The sequence below is a fragment of the Schistocerca gregaria genome, chromosome X (genome assembly GCF_023897955.1).
Source record: "Schistocerca gregaria isolate iqSchGreg1 chromosome X, iqSchGreg1.2, whole genome shotgun sequence".
Classification (NCBI taxonomy): Eukaryota; Metazoa; Arthropoda; class Insecta; order Orthoptera; family Acrididae; genus Schistocerca; species Schistocerca gregaria.
Window position 1 is genome coordinate 770,492,619 of NC_064931.1, and position 23,503 is coordinate 770,516,121.

At 40.4% G+C, this 23,503-nt stretch overlaps 1 protein-coding gene across 1 annotated transcript in view; it reads left to right on the top strand.

Annotated features, from left to right (window-relative positions):
• Positions 1 to 10,712: 10,712 nt before the first annotated feature.
• Positions 10,713 to 23,503, top strand: part of LOC126297672 (microphthalmia-associated transcription factor) — a 349,969-nt gene continuing 337,178 nt past the window's right edge. The window contains exon 1 of the mRNA XM_049988778.1: positions 10,713 to 11,370. Within this exon, the coding sequence (XP_049844735.1) occupies positions 11,213 to 11,370 (158 nt within the window). The 5' untranslated portion in view covers positions 10,713 to 11,212. The remainder of the gene's footprint in view (positions 11,371 to 23,503) is intronic.

Genomic DNA, 23,503 nt, shown 5'->3' on the forward strand with positions numbered 1-23,503 from the left:
ATTGGTATATACACCTAAGCGTCAAGAAACTGGTATGGTCATGCGTATTCAAATACAGATATATGTAAACAGGCAGAATACGGCGCTGGGGTCGGCAACGCCTATATGTGACAAGTGTCTAGCGCAGTTGTTAGATCGGTTACTGCTGCTACAATGGCAGGTTATCAACATTTAAGGGAGATTGAACGTGGTGTTATAGTCGGTGCACGAGTGATGGGACACAGCATCTCCGAGGTAGCAATGAAGTGGGGATTTTCCCGTATACGACCATTTCACGAGTTTGCCGTGAATATCAAGAGTCCGGTTAATCGTCAAACCTCCGACATCGCTGCGTCTGTAAAAAGATTCTGCAAGAGCAGGACCAACGACGACTGAAGAGACTCGTTCAACGTGACAGAAGTGCAACCCTTCCGCAAATTGCTGCAGATAACAATGCTGGGCCATCATCAAGTGTCAGCGTGCGAACCATTCAACGAAACATCACCGATATGGGATTTCAGAGCCGAAGGCCCACTCGTGTACCCTTGATGACTGCACGACACAAAGCTTTATGCCTCTCCTGGGCCATCAACATCGACACTGGACTATCGATGACTGAAAACATGTTGCCTGGTCGGACGAGTCTCGTTTCAAATAGCATCGAGCGAATGAACGTGTACAGATACGGAGACAACCTCATGAATCCATAGACCCTGCATGTCAGCAGAGGACTGTTCAAGCTGATGGAGGCTTCATAATGGTGTGGAGCGTGTGCTGTTGGAGTGATATGGGACCCTTGATACGTATAGATACGACTCTGACAGGCGACACATACGTAAGCATCCTGTCTGATCACCTGCATCCATTCGTGTCCATTGTGCATTCCGACGGACTTGGGCAATTCCAGCACGACAATGCGACACTCCACATGTCCAGAATTGCTACACAGTGGTTCCAGGAACACTCTTCCGCTGGCCACCATACCCTCCAGACATTAACATTATTGAGCATATCTGGGATGCCTTGCAACGTGCTGTTCAGAAGAGATCTCTACCCCCTCGTACTCTTACGGATTTATGGGCAACCCTGGTGGATTCATGGTGTCGATTCCCTCCAGCACTACTTGAAATATCAGTTGAGTCCTTGCCACGTCGTGTTGCGGCACTTCTACGTGCTAGCGGGGGCCTGCACATATTAGGCAGGTGTACCAGTTTCTTTGGGTCTTCAGTGTAGTTACCTTTGTGTCATTATGGCATATGGAATTATCTTTTGAGGAAATCAGTCATTGGCTGGGAAACTTCTGTGTGCATGTGAATCGATTTTACAAATCATGAGTGGAGTTCACCAAAGATTCACATTAAAAAGAAAGAATGACTTGGAATCCTCACGTCTACTGCAAAATAAATATTCTCGGTGACGTTTTTTATAAGGAAAAATTTTATAATCAATGGTGCATGTCACAGTCATGACACTAGATGAAAATAAAGCATCCACTTGTAATCGATACAGACGAGGGGGTAGGGTTTCTGTTTTGCTCAGGTTCCTCTGTATGTCAGCCGAGAGAGAAGACATTTTGATTAATCGATTCGTATTCCGTGTGATCTGCTGCGTAGGATCTGCACTTAGTTTTCGGTACGTCGTCGGATCTAATGGTTCCCGCACCTGCTGCTCATAATCTTCGGTCTTCATTACGATGGTCGCATTTCCGTTATTGGCAGGCAGTACCAATGTACTCTTGTCGCCATTAAGACTCTTGATATCTTGTACCTCTTCTCTCTTCCGATTACAAGCTGGCGGTTTTGTTCGGCGCGGTGTCATGGCTGTTACAGTGCGCATATCCTCAGCTCTACCACACGGAAGGGTCCGAGTGGCCGATTCGGTATTAGAACTGATGTCAACGTAGGTATAGTTCTCGAGATGATAATGAAATTCCCTCCTTTTTGAAGGGCAGACTGTTCCTCTGTGATCAGTTGTCGTTCAGTGAGGTCGACTACTGAGCGTGACTTGTAAGGAGTCGTCTTTATCGAAAACTAAGTGCAGATCCTATGCAGTGAATCACACTGAATGCGAATCGGTTTTCAAAGTGTCTCCTCCCTCAAATGTCATACAAAGGAACCTGCGCAACATAGAAGCCCTACCGCCTCAGCCGTGTGGATTATCAAAGATCCATTAGAATAATGTTCCATTAAGACCGATTGTTAATGCTCCAGGCTCACCTACGTATAAACTGGCAAAACATTTGGCCTAACTACTCCAGCTGCAAGTAGGAAGACTGGCACATACATAAAGGACTCAGGACATTTCACTGAGAAGCTGAAGAAACTGAAACTTGGACCAAACGATGTCCTGGTCAGTTTTGATGTTGTTTCTTTGTTTGCCAAAGTGCCACTCAGTGACTCTCTGGAGCACATCAGTTCCATTTTCCTTCAAAACATCACCAAGCTCTTTCATGCATGTCTCACCATGAGCTATTGCACGTGGAACAGCAACTTATACCAACCGCTGGAAAACATCGCCATGGGTAGTCTTCTTAGTCCAATGGTGGCTAACTTCACCATGGAACATTTCGATGCACAGGCACCGGACTTGGCACCTTGTAAAAATAAGGTGTGGTACAGATACTTCGATGACACCTTTGTTGTGTGGAGCCATGGTGAGGAACAGCTAGGTGACTTCCTAAGACACTTGAACAGCCTCCACGTCAACATAAAATTTACCATGGAAGTAGAAAAGGACAAACAGCTACCCTTTATAGATGTGCTGATCACAAAGGATGGTGAAAACCTGGGATACAGCGTGTATCAAAAACCGAAACACATGGACCGATACCTGCACAAACTGTCAAAACACCACCCGAGCCAGAAAGGAGGCATGATTTTGTTCGTATCGCTAGCAAGACGAATATGTGAACCGCAGTAACTCAGACGCGAGATGCAACACCTAGAAAGCGTTCTATAAGGGTACTCCACGAGTTATATAAAAAGAGTAACAGAGTCAAACGCTCGGTGAAGTAACTCACCGGAAAATTGAAAGGTCGGGTTCGGACTTTCTGAGATACATTCCAAGAGTGCCCGAAAGAATCAGAAGTATATTGATCAACCACGGTATAAAATCAGTTTCTAAACCGACAAAGAAGATCAAAGAGTGTCTCAGATCGGCAAAGGAGAAAACGGACCCATTTACAATGTCGAGACATACAGCATACTGTGCACATGCGAAAAAGCTTATATTGGAATGGCTGGACGGCCAATCAACACAAGGATCATAGACTATAAGCGGCATTGCAGGTTGGGGCAGGTGGAGAAGTCGTCGGTGGCAGAGCACGCGCCGGCCCGTGTGGCCAAGCGGTTCTAGGCGCTACATTCTGGAACCGCGAGACCGCTACGGTCGCAGGTTCGAATCCTGCCTCGGGCATGGATGTCTATGATGTCCTTAGGTTAGTTAGGTTTAAGTAGTTCTAAGTTATAGGGGATTAATGACCTTAGAAGTCCCATAGTGCTAAGAGCCATTGTTTACAGAGCACGCGCTGTGCGAGGCCGACCACATAGTAAAATTCGCCGACACGGAAGTGCTGGCTGTGGAGAAGAGGTATCACACCCGCTTTTTCAGAAAAGCTATAGAAATATACAGCCATCAGAACAGCTTCAACAAGAAAGAAGAAAACGTCAACGTGAACGGATCCTGGATTCCCGTGCTGCTGCGAACGAGCGTTGGCAGGTGGCAAGGGGAGAACCGTACTGGAAATGACGACGGATAAGTCTTTGGACGTTGGCGGGCCAGGTACATATAATCTGTGCCCGCGAGCTCTACTCCAGTCCACCAGCAGCAGTGGAGAGTGAAACTTTGACAACGCCAGCCAATCGTGCTGGCGGAACGTCTAAAAAATCGTCAAACAAACGTCGGCCAGTGAAGCCGAGACAGAAGCCAACAGGCACTTTGTGTTCTAATAATCAGGTTCTACAAATAAAGACTGCTGTTGGCTTTCCAATTATATTATTGAAAGGACCTTACTTATAATGAGTACGTCATTAAGTTTCATTTTCGATAAATGTATAGTGGTTGCTGTTTTCTCTGATTTGAAAATGTCAAATGTTGAGCCAGTGCCCAAAAAAATAATAAACAATTTCCCTAAAAAGCCAACAAGAACTGATCATACAAATATCTTTAACGGCAGTTGAAGCATCAATGTCCACCATATTAACTATTTACTTTGAAACCCACGATTTTGTTTGTAATAAATAGATAAATGATCTGTTTGATTGTTTCAAGGGGAGCAATACCACAAAAGTTTTTTTTTTGAAATTATTGATAAAAATCAACAATTTCGTAAAAATCAAATAATTTCTCTTGTTTTACCTCGTGGAAACACATTTCTTGACTGAACTGTTGTTTACACTTAACTTGGAAAATTAGTGTGTGGGCAGATAGTCTTACATTAGCTTTAACTCCTTATTATCAAATCAACAGAAGATAGCTTTTGGAAAATGTCGTATTACCGTCTTGAGCTGTTCATAAAATCCTTTACTTACACAATCAGTGTTAGTCTACTGGCCATCATCAGTTCCATAAAAGTATTCACAGCATCATGTTAGCTGAAATATAAAATCATTAACGTTAGGTGATAAAACCATTAATTAGACTTTGCTATCACATCGTCAATCCGTAAAAACTGTGCCACTACATCAGATTCGAAGTTTCCGCCTTCTTGCTCATGCCTTCTTCCGGAAAATGGCTACATTCTGTGCGATCAGCTGATCATTGACGTCATTGAGCCACTCGTTTTGGTGACTGTTTATGCCATGTTTGTCTTGGCAAAGAATGTTTCTGCTGTTGGTTTTCTCTTACCTCTGTTTCAGATGCAGTTTTTCCGCTGAGAAGGGATCTGGTGCTACACTGGTTATCACGGATATAGCGTCGGCAGTTTTTCGTAATTTTCAGAAGTTCTATATATAATGTTATGTTTTATTTTTTCAGGGGTGTTTTACATCAAAGTTTCATCATTTGCCTACATCATTAATTTACTTATTTTGCATTTTGTACTTTTCAAATGGTTCAAATGGCTCTGAGCACTATGGGACTTAACATCGGAGGTCATCAGTCCCCTAGAACTTAGAACTACTTAAACCTAACTAACCTAAGGACATGAAACACATTCATGCCCGAGGCAGGATTCGAACCTGCGACGGTAGTGGTCAGGGGCGGGGTTCCAGACTGAAGCGCCTAGAACCGCTCGGGCACTCCGACTGGCTGTACTTTTCAGCAGTGATATGTAATGTGTTCATGTGTTTTCAGTTTTTCAGTAGTGTTTTTATTTTCAAAATTTCTTATTCATTGATATATTCTTATACATGTAGCACTCACAATGTAGACGGTATATTTGTGACTCCCTTTTCAATCATGTACCGAGCGAGGTTGTCTAAATGTAGCCTACTAGACTCGCATTCGAGAGGACCAGGGTTTATTTCCTATCCAGTCATTCTGACTTGTGTTTCCCACGGTTTCCCCAAGCTGCTAAGATGAATGCTGGGATAGATCCTTTGATTGGATCTTGACCTAATCCTGCCATATTTTATACGCAGGGGGATTCACGAAAGATATAAAAATATTTTAATATATTCTTCTACAAGTAAAACTAAAGAAAAAAGTTCATATAACCATAAGTCCCCAAATATTTAGTTACGGAGTTACGGCTAATAAAAGATTTTGCCTGAAATTTAGCAACTTCGCTAATATGAAGCCATCCCAAACCTGCTAGAGGTTAAAATAAAGCACGATTTCAAATTATTTTGTTGTTATTGGTCTGGTGAATCTAATAAAACGTGTCCCAGACGTGTATCTGTAGCAGTTTCCCTGAATATCCAGAGAAGTAAAGATTATTATACAAGTAAATTTGTTTACTTTCCATTAAGAAAGTAAAACGTGTATGTCATTGTTGGCAACCGTTAGTTGTTTCAGTCGTTTCTTAAGCTTCAAACGAGTTAGTTTTCTGTATTGTTCAGTGAAAGAACGTAATAACAACAGTGTATTTAAGTTTAACCACATCGTAACTGTTGTAATTTGAAGATCGTTTATGAAGTAGGGATGCCTTTCAAATTTACGACAGGGGAATACGCCAATAGAGTGTTTGTTTATGGCAAATGTGATAGTAGTGCTACGGCTCCAGTTAATGAATACCGCGTACGTTATCCAACTCGTAAGAATTCCGAACCATTAGCGGAGTATTTCGAATGTTACGGGAGACAGGTTCTCTACCTAGCGTAAATAATCAGTACGAGCGCACGATACGTGAAGACGATGATGAGGATATTATGGATGCTGTTCAATGCAGCCCATGTACCAGTACACGACTGTCTCTCAACGATTAGGCATTTCACAGTTTAAGGTATGACGTACGCTGAATTACAATAACCTGTATCCTTACCATAACGAAAAACTGCGTCATTTACATCAGGGTGATCATGCCCTTTGCTTGGAGTTGCGCATCTGATTAAAATATTCTGAAAAACTACTGCAGGTACAATTCTGGGACATGTTTTATTAGATTCACCAGATCAATAATAGCAGCATAAATGGAAATCGTACTTCATGTAACCTATTATAGTTTTGCGATGGCTTCATATTAGCGAAGTTGCTAAATTTCAGGCAAAATCTTTTATTAGCCGTAACTCTGTAACACCGTTTATTTGAACTTTTTTCTTTAGTTTTACTTGTAGAACAACATATTAAAATATTTGCATTATTCACAAAGATATGCAAAGATAGATGATGCATTTAAATCTGTTTGTTGGGATATTTCGCGAAATACATATCATATTTAAAAAAAGTGGTAATAAATGTTGTTCACCTCGAAGAGGGGCATCCATTAATATAAAATTCGACCTCGTGCACCACCCCCAGGGGCGGGAGAGTGGATGACTTAGAAATCTGAAATAGGAACCCCAATTTTTTATTGCAGATTTCGATTCTCCGTGAAAAAATATTTAACTCCTATATGAAATATTTCTTTCCTTTCGTGACAGACGGCGCTGTAATTGGCAAACATGAATATGGGGTAACAATTGTTGCAAAACGGTAATTCTCACAAAAATACACATCCGATTAGGAAAATCAAAGAACATTATTTGATATTTGGGGAAATTCTATCATGTGACACCGTGTACCCTCCCGCAATGCACTCTTAGATTACATTTACCGTTACCCAGCAACAACGAAGTCGACATAGTAATGTGTTATCTTCAGGGTGCTTGCCTCTCGCTATCTCGGGGTGTTTGATTACTGTGAGTCCTCTTGCCTTTCACAAGCGTTTCAGAGCAGCAAATATTCGAAATGTTGTCCATTGTTTCTAATGCACATTGCAACTCTGTATCTGAATGACAATCCGACATGCATTAGTGTCTCTGCGCTAATGTTCGCACATTCATTGCGAATTCGTTGCCGCATATCTTTTGGGGTTTGTTGGTATGTCCATGTAAACTCTCTCTTAGCCATCCCCACAAGAAAACAGCAACAGAAATCAAATCGGGTGAACGAGTGGGCCACTCTAAGGACCTCCTCATCCAATCCATCGACCTGGATATTTTCGATTCAAAACTTCTCGGACTAATCTGAATAATGTGCTGGGCACTCGTCGTGTTGAAACCACGTATCCAGTCTCGTTTGAAGGGGAACATCGTCCATTAGTATTAGCAAAACATTATCCACAATATCACTGTACATTTGACAAGTCAGGTTACCTTCTATGAAGTATCGGTCAATTACCTGCGTACATAAAGTACCGCACCAAACGTTGACACTCCGTGGGCGTTGATGTTCAGCTTGTCTTACAAATGGGGATTCTTCGCTGACCAATAATGCATATTATGTCGATTCACTTGGCCACGATTTGTAAAATTTGAATCATCGGAGAAAAGTATCTGTGAAATGAAATTATTATTGACTGTCAGTTGTTCCTGCATCCAGTTGCAGAAATTCAGGCGATTGTGAAAATCGTCACCATGCAGTTCTTGATGCTGCGATAAATGAAATGGATGCCATTAGTGTGCATGCAGTATGCGTAGAACACTTCTATGTGAAATTCCTGAATCTCGCGCAATTTCTCGAGAACTAACGTGAGGGTTTGCAGCAACAGCAGCTAAAACATTCACAGTGTTAGTTTTCATTTCTCACAGGCCGCGGTCGGATTCTTTCTCTGAGTTTAACACTTCCCATTTCAGTAAACAGGTGGACAATACTACGAAACGTCGTTGCAGACGAAACACTCATATTGCGAACAGAGTGACATATCTTCGCCGAGCTTCAACATTTTTATGAGCCTCAAAGTACACGGCAAATGATATCGATCTTCTCTGCACTCGTTAACATTGTGGAACAATTGCAACGAGATGTGTACAGTCCGAATCATTGAAGTAATATGCACAGTCTGACCGCCGACGGAGCGCATGATCGCGGTCTGTGCTTCATTCTATTGCGCGAGGTGTCGCATGATAGCATTATCAAAAATATGAAAAAAAACCACTTCGATTGTCTGAAATGAATGTGTATTTGTTTGAGATACTAGCGTTTTGCAACAACTGTCACCTCATTTCCATGTTCGCCGATCACAGGGCCGTCTATTATGAAACGAAAGAAATGTTTCATACAAAAGCTACAATTTTTTTTTTCACGGAGAATCCAGATCTACAATAAAAAAATAGGGATTCCTATTTAAGATTTCAAGGTCACCCCCCCCCCCCCCTTCCACCCGCGGGGGTGGTGTCAGGGTGTCGAGTGTTATGTCAATGGTTCCCGGTGAACAACGTTTATTATCACTCCTTTTTAATGCAATGTGTATTTCGCCAAATATTCCGACTAACAGTTTTAATGCCTCACCCTGTATAATGTATATGACATGTCCGATACTATTTTACAGTACTTAATGATCGATGGACGAATAAATATATAAAATAAAATATATAATGCGCTTGTGTGTGAGGCGGAGCCACACCGAGTTATCGATTTTGACGAGAAAGTCGTATATTGGTGCGGCCACACGATGCCTTTTTTTGTGTTCAACTTTGGGAATGTGCATGTTTTTCAAAAGCACGGCTATGCATGCGCATTTGTGCATGTGTATTTTCCAGGAAGTGGAGGCCTTGCGTAATGCACATTGCTGTCCGTATTCTATGAGTATCTTTGCGCTTTTTAACAGATGAAGAGATTTATGTGCAATAAATAATGTCTGTGGACTACAGAGGGGGGGGGGGGGGGGGGGGTACGCTTAAGTTTATAGATGATGATAAACAAAGAAAAAAGTCATATGGAGTGCTTCTGAAGATTGTTGAATAATAATTCGAGATGTGGTGCCCTGAGCGTCACGTATTGGATAAAATGTATCCGATCATATTTCTCGAAAGAATATGAGACCTGAAGTGTTTCGAATTAGGAAAACAGAGATGATGAAGCCAAAAATTTATGAAAAGCGTATACGAAAACTGTGGACGAATATTTGTACTATGGCGACTTAAAAGCACAATAACTAAGGAGCCTGACATCTGAACAAGAGAAGTGATTAGGTATGTGTAGCTCCTCAACACACTACTTTTTTAAAAAAAGAAGCACACTGATGATGCAAAAAATAAGAAACTGAAAAACACAATCTGTTCTAGTGAATCCTGGCGTTTAATAAATTCCCAAATTTGTAGAGCTCGGGAATGTTAATCTACATATAATATTCCATGATTAAATACAAATACCGCATTGAAATTTAATTAATTTTCACATAACGACTAAGAACGTCTCTTAAGTATTTCTTAGTTCCAGAAATAATCACTTTAATTTTTATTTTTTTAATATGCGTATAGGAACAAAGTATGTTAATAATTACAAGCTTTGGCACTTCTTACAATGAACAGAAATGTCAAACAATCAAATAATAAATTACTATTATTCCACATTACAAGTTACAGATTTGATTGAATTGAAATGCTTTGTTTTGAAGTGAGGAATAAATAATTCAAACGAGTGTATAAGTAGCCAATTAATAGCTAACAAAATTTTATTGCCAACCTTATCGCTGCAGTTTTCCAAGTAGAAAATCTAAAATTTCGTTGTGCCCTCCTCCTGAAATTTGCGTACAAAACGCTGTCACAGCTTTGTATTTCCTGTACCTCTGTAGTTTATGTACTTCTTTACATAAAGTCACTTTTGCGACAATAAATGTAACAGAAGCTCCCGAACAAAAAACTTTATTCTTAGCAAACTGTTTGCACAATGAGGCAATGTGAGGACACGAGAACGTCTATGCGTACATGTGTTCTTTCCACAATTTTTGTGCTTGCCCTTTTATTCCCGTGCTTCTGTGGCTGTGCACGACGAAGGAGGCATCGTGTGGCATACCTGAAAGTCTATGTCGGTATTCTTCGAAACAAAATAGGATGTAAAGTAAGGGACCCTTTACATATGAGTCGAGAAAGAAGGCCATACGAGTACAAAAGAAATTTCTACGATGAAGTAGCAAGAAAAATGACAATCTCGTACACACGCTGCCTGTGTGTTCTTTTATGATGGCCTTATGAATTAGTCATGATTGTTTCTGACTGACATTTACTTTACTGGCAGCGGAAAAATGTAGACGAAATTATGTGTCAACAGATTATTCTTGACCCAGTTGTTATTTCGAAGCAATATTTACTATCGAATACATCTTGCAGTTTCGAAGTAACATTTATTTATAAATTCAGTAGTCTCATGAACAGATACGTAATAATCGTGTTATAAATGAGTGCAGATGTAGGGTTTGGCAAATTATTTTAGCATGTAGTAAAAGTATCTAAACAAACGGTACCTGGAACATGGCATGTCATTAACACAGAGTTGTGTACATGTTTATGTTGATGTCACTCGTTCGAAGCGCAACGCACTGTCTTAAAATTTTAGAGCGACATTTAAGTTGAGCAAGAAGATGACACACCGATGCAGGCCGAATTTTAACAGTGTTACAGAAGAGACTATACTTCCTGGTACTCATTTCCCATAATAACTAAATCTTACTCTTTTTCAGTTTCGGGAAACGGAAAGTACATCTGGCAATGTAAACATCATGTGTGTGTTGGCAGCACCCGAAATATGACGTAATTTGCTACTTGTTTGTGCTGTAGTTGTGTTGATCGTTTTTTGGGAAGGGTGTTGCAGGGACTTCCAGATTGACACCTTGTTTTTAATCATCTCTTCTCCTCCCCTTGCCATACTCCCAAAAATGGATGAGTCAGGGATTGATTTGGCATTTGATTTATCAGAAATCACGGATTCCTTCAACCTGGATGCTATGGAATGGAATGACGCAATCGGGATAGAGAACACACTGGCTGATTATTACCCGTTTTACGAATTAAAGTCGAAAACAGTACCGGAAAGGTAAGTTCAGTGCTGAATAACTGATTTTTATTGTTTTATTCGGATTTGTAATAGTATTGGTTGCATGTCACTGCCGTATTCGATGTCAAATCATGAAAGCCGCGGACTGTTGTCCTGTCATTTCTGCAAGGAAGTATACTTGATTGACAAAGAAAAATTTCACAAGTGCCGTGACATGGCAGGGTTTTCATCTTTCACTCTCAGCTGTTTGTGCCATTTCCCACGAAGTTGTCTTTTCATAGAGCATTGTTTTGAAAACCTGTCATTTTGATTTTTGGTATGAGGAATCATATATTCCTGTGTGTTTGCGAGTGTTCTTTCATTCAAATAGACTGTGGTTAATAAAACTGAGGTAGGAAACGGTAAACAACTCTAAATTTAGTCCGCTGTCGGTGTATTTCAAAGGTGAAATGTGTTTAGGTATGTGCTTGCAAGACTGTAATTAAGTGCTGGATTTCTCGATTTAGCTGTTTGAAAAGAAGAACTTAAAACTCTTGAGATATCCCATGTTGATGTAGCAGTTGCTGTCAAATATATGAAACTGATGTATTGAATGTAAGGAGGTAACATGTAAACAAATGTAGTATTATGCTTTTTTGGAATAGTGGCTCTGTGATGATTCACAGCAAGAGTAATGAAGACTACATGAGAAATACCTGAAAAGTAACTTCAGACCAGCATGCCCAAGTCCATTGAGATTCAATTCCAAAGGATAGTTCTTCCACAAAAAATTTATTGGTGTGTGTGCAAACTGTGGTGCTTGCTCTTGTAGAGCAAGACTGTTAACTACCATGTTAATTTGCAAATTATGGTTAATTATAAGCCTATTACTATTAAACAAATTACTTTTAATCAAATTAAAATTTAGTTGAATGTTGCTCAACAGATCCCAGAAAAAGTAAGAACACCTTTCTATGTGTGAGTTGAAAGTAAGGAGACAATAGACTAGATAAGACTTTTAGCATATCATTTGTCTGGAAATTTCTGTCTCTCTTGGGGTTAAAGGTACGAATTGGGACCCCCCCCCCCCCCCCACTTTGAACTCATGGAACTCATGGTTGTGGTGACAGACTTGTCTGTAACACAGTCTGATGTCTAGGTTTGGTTGAAAGGTGACAATTACCAGAAAATCTGGTTGTCGTAACAGATTGACCAATACCGAAACCTACTATCTAAAATTCTTGTTCTTTTAACAACATATCTAAATCTTTCTTGAACTGATTTTCACACCATATTGAAAAATGCAAGGGGGATCCAATATGTAACTTCTACCCCTCTTGCCCAACAAAGTCATAGTCCTGTTTTATTAGATCAATATTACTGGCTTCAGGAAGAACTGAAAGAAATTATTACACGTGATCAGTGTCTGACTCCTGTATGTAATTTTACTGTAGATTATTATTGCTGTTTTGACCACATGTCTGTTTTGTAAGAATTGACTTACTTGAGTGTAAAGTAAAGCAGATGTTGTTTGTGTGTACTTGAAATTAAATGCAGTAGGAAGTTAAAATAACTACCATAAAATCCCCATTGTTGACACCTCAACAGTGATACATCATACAAAGGGCTAAAAGTTAATAATGTAAATATTTACTGCTATTATATTCTACTTCATAGTTCTGTAAGTTAAAGGCAGAGGTGTTATTTGTCTATTGCTCTTACACTTTCATCACTGTAACTCAAGAACAGTGTCCTAATTGCACTGTTTCAGGCATTATCCCTCTCTAGCATTCTCCTTGTAGTGAAGTGATTATCACTGCTATTTTTGAAAGATACCAGTTTTATCCTTGGTAACAAGTTACATGAGTACAGGTAGCTTATATGTATTACATACCCTCTATTTTTGTTCATGTGATATGATGTAGCCTATCAGGTATCTCATGAGTTGTATCAATTGTATTGTAGGGTATAGTCTTGAGATTGTCATTCAAATATGTATTAATGGTTATTACAAATCACATTTCTTACACAACTCCCTCACTGCAGATTTTCAAGGTTTCTCTGTGTTGCATATACCAGGCACTACTCAAGAGTTGTTCTAAGTAGTGTGTCCATCTTGAAGAGAAAGCTATTTGTGGGTTACTTTTTTATGCTTTGGTTAAGAAAATTAGATAGTGCTAATGGGTCAGGTTGGGAGCAGTGTTAGTTTGTCATTTGCGTTCTCCTTTGGTTATCATTATGACCTCTCACTATGATTTGGAACAAGGCAGTTTTATAGTTATAGTGGATCGACAGAAGCGTCCAATCCCACGCATTGGCTTTGCCCCGTGATGTAAGGGAGTTGTTGTGTGTGACGTCATTACGGCATAATTTCTTAAGGATTTTTTATTTCATTTATTTATTGGATGGATACAATGGTTTGTACATAACTTTTCAGTGTCTCGCTCTCCCTCTCTTGAACAAAAAATCACACACACACACACACACACACACACACACACACACACACACACACACACACACAGAGAGAGAGAGAGAGAGAGAGAGAGAGAGAGAGAGAGAGAGAGAGAGAGAGAGATTATATTGTGGGCTGGAAGTGGTATCCATTAAATTTTACGACACCGGGTTGGAGTTAATCTCGCTCTCCCTCTCTTGAACAAAAAAATCACACACACACACACACACACACACACAGAGAGAGAGAGAGAAATTATTCTGTGGGCTGGAAGTGGTATCCATTAAATTTTACGACACCGGGTTGGAGTTCAAAGATGTTTATGAGTGAATACCTCACCCATTTCTGTGACAGTTAGGCTGAGTGATGAATTGTGTAAATAGTTTCTTCTTCTATGATTGTATTTATGAGTGTTACTGCTGTTTTGAAGCTGTATTTAATTGTTAACAATAAACTTGTTAAGGGAGTAAATTTTACGTGAAACTGTTGTCAATATGCCTTACTTTTTAAAGATCTGTTTACATGAGAAAGCTAGAGGTTCTAGAGTGCATACTGTGCAATGTAGATGGCAACCGAAGAAAAGATTGCTGTTTAAACAGTTGACTAAAATTTATAAAATGGGAGTGGGCTAATCATGTAAGTTATAGTACAATGGGTAGTTCTCATACCATTAAAGAGTAAATTATTGTGATAACCAAATGATGGGCTAGATCTTTCTCATCATGAAGTCAGTGAATAAGTATTCCCGGTGACAAAAAATTCCCATAACAATGGAAATTTCTTCCGTAAATGAGAAATTTAGATCAGATTGTTCAGTGAGTTTGGTTCATTAAATTGTGAAAGAGTTGGAGGCAAAGTTGATAAACTGCTGATAATCCTCGACTGTGACCTAATTTGTATCCTAGAATACCGTTTACATGAAGGAGTAGTAGGTATATCTTATTTGATTTACATCCAGTGTGTGTTTGAGTTTGGGAGTGTGGACCTGAATGCCAAATTTAATGTTTAATAAAAATTGTCAATATACTAGAACATTGTACAGAACAAATTTTTGAAAAATGTACAGAAGTGTTTGAATTTTCAAGGAATATCTCCCAGTTCAAATGTGACACTGACATTAAGTTAGCTTTGTGCAGGGATTTTACTTATTATTAAATGAAGTAGGTAAAACTCAGTGGGCCTGCTTAATGAAGATATTATTCTTTCCAACAAGAATAGGCAAACACTAATCCATGCATAGATAGTGTGTTCATAGAATAATTTTAAGTTCAGGGATACAGTGTGAGAAAAGATATTTCTGGATTTTTAGATTATGATACAAAAGAGTTAATACTGTAAAAAATCACACAGGGTCATATTCCAAGGTATGGGATCCAGAAATTTAACACCAATTTCAAATAGCACACTTTGCAAAAAGTTTGCAATATAGAGAACATGTATGACAGGCATGTTACTTTCATACAAACATTAATCAGCTTGTCATGTAGCTGTCTTCTGTTTAAAGAATTGTAGGTAGAAAGACAGTGCTAATAAACAAGCACTTTGGGTTGTCTGTGGCATGGGAACTTTATCGTAATTTGAACAACAGTCATAGCCCACTTGCTGATCGTCACTACAGAAAATACTCCAATGTATTGTAGAATGTCTTACTACAGGCTTAAAATGTCCCTTGAACTGACAGATTAGATTAGATTCAGTTTTTGTTCCACAGACCCAAAAATGAGAAGCTCTTGGAACAACAAAATTGAAACTGAGAACTATAGTGGTCACCTGTATTCGAAAAGGACTTGCTTTCTATATGACCTTTCGTGTAACAAGTATAAAGTTTGTCAGTCATTGATCACATAAAATTATTTGACTGACTTTTTTGGCCGATGTCTGCATCAAAACACTTTTTGGCTATTTATAATCACTGGGTTGTTGAAACTGGTCTAGCCATTAATCAATTTTATGTTAGCATTAACTGAAATAAAATTTTTATTTAAAAGTAATGTGCTTACTGATGCATGGGAAATATGAACGAAATTAAAACTATATAGTCAGTTGTAAAAGAAGTATCTGGTCGAAAAGTTGGTGCTCAACATGCTATGGCTTCTGGACTGTACTGTGCCACCATCCGGTGGAACAGAGTGAATTATTGATTTGAAAATATGCTCCTTAAGTGGCACTGCCAACATCCTAAATGTGTACGCTCCTACCTTATCATCCAGCATGGAAGAGAAGGATCTGTTTTATGACTTACTCAGTGACAGAATAGCCAAGGTACCTAGCACTGAGACACTGTATATTCTAGGGGACTTTAATGCTAGAGTTGGATCAGATAACGACATATGGCCGAATTGCCTGGGACATCATGGGGCGGGAAAAATGAATGAAAATGGCCAGAGACTGCTTGAAGTTTGCTGCTTTTATGGACTCTGTGTCACAAACACATATTTCCAGCTTAAGGATCAGCACAAGGTGTCTTGGAGACACCCGCACTCTCATCACTGGCATTAACTTGACTTAGTCATAGCTAGGCGTACTGGTCTCAAAAATGTGCTACTGACACGAAGTTATCATAGTGCTGATTGCAGCACAGACCACGCCCTAGTGGCATGCACATAGAGGCTCACTCCTAAGAAATGTCACCACACTAAACCGAGAGGTCATCCCCATATCAACACAGATCATGTTCATGACGCACAAAGAAAGCAGGATTTTGCCAGTAATTTTGAAAGTGCGTTCCCAGGAAATGTGCAAGCAGAAAGGAATGTTGATAAGAAATTGGCAAAACTCTCGGGTGCAATCTACAACTCAGCAGTATTGGCCTATGGAATAAAAGGAAAAAGAAATAAGGACTGGTACGAGCAAAATTTGGAAGAAATGGAACCAGTCACTGAGGCTAAACGGAAAGCCCTACTTGCTTACAAAAGAAACCCAAATGAAAGAACTCGAGATGACGTATGAAAAGCAAAGAACAGGGCACAGCAAACATCCAAGAGATGCACAAATAACTACTGGCTGAATTTATGTGCAGGTATACAGAAAGCGGCCGATTCTGGGAATGCTAAGGCAATGTACGATGGTATTAAGAAAGCAATTGGACCAACTGTTAGAAAAACAGCTCCTCTGAAGTCCAAGACGGGTGAAGTCATTACTGATGAAGGCAAACAAATGGAACGCTGGGTTGAACACTACCTCGAGATGTATGCAGCCGAGAATGAAGTTAGCAAGGATGCATGTGACGCCATCAAACAAATGCCAGTTATGAAAGAAGTAGATGCAATGCCTACTATGGAAGAACTTAGTAGAGAAATAGATTCTATTGCTAACGGAAAGGCCCCAGGTGAAGATGGGATCCCTGCAGAGGTTATTAAGTATAACAAGTCTGTTCTTCTCAAACATTTATATTCACTTATAACAACCAGCGGGGAAGAAGGTTATGATGGGTATGCGGAACTCAAGGATAGTTACTCTATATAAACAGAAAGGGAACAGAAGTGACTGTAACAATTACTGAGGCATTTCATTACTAAGTGTAGCCGGGAAAGCTTTTGCAAGAGTCATCCTAGTGCGATTACAGATCTTAGCTTCCAGAATCTCAGTGTGGCTTCAGGCCCGGCCAATCAACCGTAGATATGATCTTTTCCTTAAGACAGCTACAAGAGAAATGTCGTGAGCAGCAGAGGCCACTTTATATTGCTTTCATTGACCTTGTTAAAGCGTTTGATTCAGTGAGCAAAAATGGGCTTTTCAAACTGTTACAGAAGATTGGATGCCCACCTAAGCTACTGCAGATAATTGTCTCTTTCCATGAGAAAACACAAGCAACAATTTGCTTCAACGGTAAAACATCAGAAGCATTCCCTGTCAATAGCGGTGTGAAACAGGGGTGTGTGTTAGCTCCTACATTATTTGGGATTTTCTTTTCCCTTCTGCTCAGATTTGCCTTTGAAGACTGTGAGGAGGGAGTGTATCTACATACGAGGTCTGATGGAAATCTTTTCAACATTGCTCGCCTCAAGGCCTAGACAAAAGTAAATACAGTTGTTATCTGTGAGTTGTTATATGCGGATGATGCAGCTCTAGTAGCGAACACAGAAGATGAGCTGCAGTCTATAATCAACAAATTATCAAATGCCTGTGAAAAGTTTGGTCTACTCATCAGCCTTCAACAGACTAAGATCATGGTGCAGAGCACTACCAGCCTTCCATCCATTAGCATTGATGGCAATCCCCTCCAGATAGTTGATGACTTTACCTACTTGAGATCCACAATATGTAGTAACTTGTCCATGGACACTGAACTTACTAACAGAATCGTCAAGGCATCATCTGTCATGGCTAGATTGAAAGACAGAGTATGGAACAACGGACTGCTTACCACAAAAACTAAATTAAAAGTCTACAACACTTGTGTTATGACCACCCTTCTCTATAGCTGTGAGACATGGACAACTCTTTCTAGGCATGAATCTCGACTCAACAGCTTCCATCTTCACTATCTCCGGAAGATCTTTCAGATCTCTGGGAGAGATAGAGTACCCAAAACCGAAGTCTTTCATCGTGCAAGCACAACCAGCATCTTTGCACTCCATAGTCATCGGCGTCTCTGAACGGATACCGAAACAGGTGTTGTACGGCGAACTTCAGGAAGGTGTGAGGCCGGTGGGACGATCGCATCTTCGTTTCAAGGATGTCTGCAAGAGAGACCTGACCAAGACCAGAATCAATCAAAGTCGCTGGGAAAGCATTGCAGATGACCGTGTCAAGTGGCGAGTAATTGTGCGCAACGGCGTCAAGCTCTCGGAGGACGAACGCACACAGGAACAAATCAGGAAGAGGACAAAGCGAAGAGACAGAGCAGCTTCTGTTCGAAGTCCCTCAAATTTCACATGTCCAAACTGCAGTAGGGACTGCCACTCTCGAGTGGGACTTTTTAGCCACAGCAGACGCTGCAGACTCTGAACCGAGCATGCTACACCATCATCCCTCAAGGATGAATGGATGGATGCCATTTATGCCTGTAAACACACAAAAGTAGCCAACACAATCTCATGACTTATGAAGAGCAGACAGATGTGGCTCTGTCACAAAAGTGTCATTTCATTGTTATATAGTGGACATGTACCCAGTGAAGTTAAACAGTTTTATTCTCAGGACTGAATATCGACAATAGGCTTTCATGGTAGTAGCACATTAATTATCTTATGCAGCAACTGATGGCTGTTATCTGCACTTTAAGGATAATCTTTGCTGTCACTGAAATGTGGAAGCTTGTTTACTTTGCTGACTCTCAGTTTATCAATTCCTGTGGTAGCATATTTTTAGGCAGCTCATGAAGTCATAGAGAATATATGTAACCTTGAAAATGATCAACTGAACAACCAGTGGTTTCAATTCTTGAAGTTGGTGCAGGCTGTTGTTAAAGTGCCTTGAAGTTTTAACTTTACCATACTTGTAAATTTTTCTTCCTTATGTAACTTGTGGGGAGAAATGTAGTTGTTATAAAGGAGTTGCTGCAGTCAATCAGTTAAAATTCAACAGGAAAACTATTTTACTACTGTAGATAATTGTGTAAACTATTCAGCAGGTTTCATTTTCATTAGGCTCCCCACTGAACTGTATAATGTATATGATAAACCTCATATTTTCAAGTGTAATTTGAATATTTTGGTGTGGTCTATGTATTCTACAAAGAAGCTGCTCAGTGCAATTTACAGCATTTTGACATAAGCCATTATTCATATTCATAAAGCATTCCAGGTCTTTTCGTTTTTGTGTTTATTAACACTTTCAGTTTATATCGTGTTTAGCAATTTTTCATGACTTATGTAGTGATTTATTCCATGACTGAATAGCTTTGGCTTACATTGTGCAATGCAATGTGAGAAATAAATAAAAATATGGTTTCCCATGACATTTGAGCATAGCAAATAATATTGTAATGTAATATTCTCACTGACACAACAAGCCATAATGTAAGGTTATTTTCTTACAATTACAGCATCTGTTTTTACAACAGTTAGGGTACATAGCATAGGGAACTGCACTTTGACTCAAGCTTCGTATGCTATCTCATCAGGTAGATAATTTATTCTGGTTCAGAATTTGTTGTGTGTTGTAAGACATCTTCTATAGTACCGTACGTTCTCTGGTGCCATCATTAAAAAAAAAAAAAAAAAAAAAAAAAAAAAAAAATAGTTTGTTTCTGAGAGAGTGTAACTAAGAGTTGTTCCATTATTTAGGGTAATGGGTAAGGGTATATATAGCTCAGTGGCACAGTAGTGAAGTGCCAGGCCCCAAATCCAAAGGCCTTGGGTTCGATTCCTGCTAAGCCCTAGGATTTTTATCCGTCACTTACAACTTCTTTCACCTCTGGCATTGTTTGTTAATATGAAAAATGCTGAGCTGCACCGTGGTTCAGAATCTGCGTTAAACGGTAGGTCTCACTATAACTGGCTGGGTTAGCCATTTCAAAGGTCCACGGAAGGCAACAGCATACCACTTCCTAAATAGGACCATGCCTAATAAAGCACTGTTATGTTCAAAATGATCTTCGGACTGAAGACTGATTTACTTTTAATGGCTAAGAATTGATTTATTTTAACCATGATGACACATTTGCACTGATATGTAAGTGCTACATATATTGGATGCAGATTTAAGATGATACACTGTATCTTTTTCTCTTGTGGACTACGCAGATTCACAAAGTCTTCCATCACACATTGTGTGTGTCATTCTGTGAAGACAATATCTTATTTGTGTTTCATAATGAGCTGAAATGGTTAATCCACATTCAGGAATATCTTGAACATCGTAACTAAGGAGATGATTCAGGTCAGATCTTGTATTTTCAGAGTGGAAACTGATCAGCCATTTGACAATGTTATTTATCATTAAATCAGTACCTTATGTCATTAGGCTATTTTGAGGTAACACTATTATATTGCACCTGCATAGATCAAGTTCTCCTGTTGTTTGTGTAAAGCTGTGGATCTAATTCCTTGTTCCATTGTGACATACTTTGAGGCTCAGTGACATTAGGAGTGTTTGAAATCATTAAAACTTCCCAACAGATTAAAACTGTGTACCATACTGAAACTTGAACCCAGACCATTATCTTTTGTGGCAACATTTTTTTTCTGCCTGAAGGACTTGGGAATGACTGATATGGTCCTACTCAAGTCTGGATTTATTATTTGGTAGGAATGTGAGTGGGAGGACTAGATGAAGTTCCGGGGTGTCGAGCAATACGGGCTCCGATAGAGATAGTGAGTGGCGTGCCTCAGAATATACACCCAAAGTACAGGGTACAAGATCACGGTTGGGTGCGGAACATCAGAAACCAATGTTGGCCCTGCAATGATCATAAATACAGATGTTTCTTGTCTTCCCAAACCTTAAGTCGGAAGAATAAAGGTAGGGGATCAGGTTTTTGTATGTAACTTCAATGCCCAAGTGACCAGGGGAGCACCTAGTGTTGGTAAGTTAGCCCCCCATTTTATTGGGCCAAGCCAGGTCTGCAAGTGACTGGTTCTTGTCAACTTCATGGTTAAAAACATTGCTAACAATACATTCATTCGGGTGCATGTCAGTAAGATTAAAGCCTAAGCTGTCACGCTCCCGTCCTTTGCTATTCTCCCCCCCCCCCCCCCCCCCACTTCATCTTTGGAGGAGGAGGTTAAGCCGTGCTCTCCTTCCTCTGGCGCATCGACAGAGGGGGGTCATGGTGCTTAGTGTGTGATCACTAGCGGCTTTCAGAGAGAAGGGACGTACTATTGTATGGCAAGTTGGTGGCAGGTGCCCCGTATATATATTACAACGGCTAGTGACTGTAGAACATTTGGTAATAACAGTATTTTCAACTGTACGCTGATTGAACTCTCAATGGCACTCTGTCGAAAGGCTCTTCTTGTGGCTTGCCATTAAACAAATTGTGATAAAATTGTGCACATTAATAACAACAGGAAATATCAACAGTGCTCTGTCAAAAGATAGTAATCTTGCCACATTATAAATAATCACAGAGCAATGACGTATTTGGTTATAACAGTAATTTCAACTGTACGCTCATGGAATAATTAACGTCGCACTGATGGAAGGCTCCTCTTATTGCTTGCCGTAAACAAATTGTCATTCCATGAAGCATGTTCACAACAGGAAAATTCTGGAAACACTACAAGAAAGCCACAACATGAATCTGCAAGATGCCAACTTGCAGATCAAGTTGACAATATACCATTTAACAGTGAACACACACACCCACACACACACACACACACACACACACACACACACACACACACACGACCACAGGCAGATTCAAACTTTCAAACGGTGAGCGTCACTCTGCCAGGAGACAATGTCGCCTTTGTAACCTTGTGAGGAGCAAAATAAATAGCAAAGAACCGGCACATACTAGCAACCAAGGGTCTAGTCTGCATGAGGCAGCTTCGAATACCCTCACAGAACACATCCATCCACACGGAGCACCTGCCACCAACTTGCCATACAATAGTACGTCCCTTCTCTCTGAAAGCCGCTAGTGATCACATGCTAAGCACTGTGACCCCCTCTGGCGGTGCTCCAGAGGAAGGAGAGCACGGCTCAACCGCCTCCTCCAAAGATGAAGTGGGGGGGGGGGGGGGGGGGGGGGAGGAGGAATATCAAAGGACGGGTGCGTGACAGCTTAGGCTTTAATCTTACTAACATGCACCTGAATGAATGTATTGTTAACAATGTTTTTAACCATGAAGTTGACAAGAACCAGTTGCTTGCAGACCTGGCATGGCTCAATAAAATGAGGGCGCTAACTTACCAACAATAGGTGCTCCCCTGGTCACTTGGGCATTGAAGTTACATACAAAAACCTGATCCCCTACTTTTATTCAGACCGGGGCCCTACCACGGTTATAGCGCTGAACTTGCTGGAGGTGCGCTCGCTTAATATTGTGCTTAGCATTCTCCCAAGTGTGCTTAATTTGATGCGGATCCAAATTTGCTGGTAAGAGGTCTTCATTATGCCACAGATTGGCTAGGGGAGTATTAATTGGATAAGGAAATGTGGAGGATGTGGGGGGTCGCTCCGGAAGCCTCATGCTGAGCAGTGTTGAAAACAAGATTGAGCCACAGCAATAACGAATCCCACTTGTTCTGCGCGTTGACATGATAAATAATTAAGGCTGCTTTAGGTACCGGTTAACATGCTCTGCAAACAAAGGCTGGGGACAGTAAGGTGTGGTGGTGACATGTTTGATGGCATTATTAAAGCAGAACCTGTGAAACCCTTTTGAAATAAACCTGAGTGCATTGTCGCTAACCAGGGTCTTAGGGGGACCAAAGAGGGTGAAAACTTGTTTAATGGTGCTACGTGTCGTAATCTCCCTGCTAGGAAGGAGCCACGTGAAGTGGCTAAAGGCATCCACAATGACCAAAATGTAGCATTTCCCATTCTTGGTCCTGGGTAAGGGTCCCACGTGATCAATGAAGACCTTATCCATGGGGGTAAACTCTTGGTTGGATTACAATAATCCCTGACAAATGTTATTTCCCAGTTTCCTGATTTTACAGGCCTCACATTGCCTAACTAATCAACGGACATCCTTATACGTCACGAGCCAGGTGACATGCTGGCACATTTTGGCGACTGTTTTGGCCACCCCTAAATGTCCACCAGGAGTGAAGTATGAAAATACTTTAAGGTGGGCTGAACAAGGCTCTGGTGCAAGCAAATCCTATCCTGACTGGACC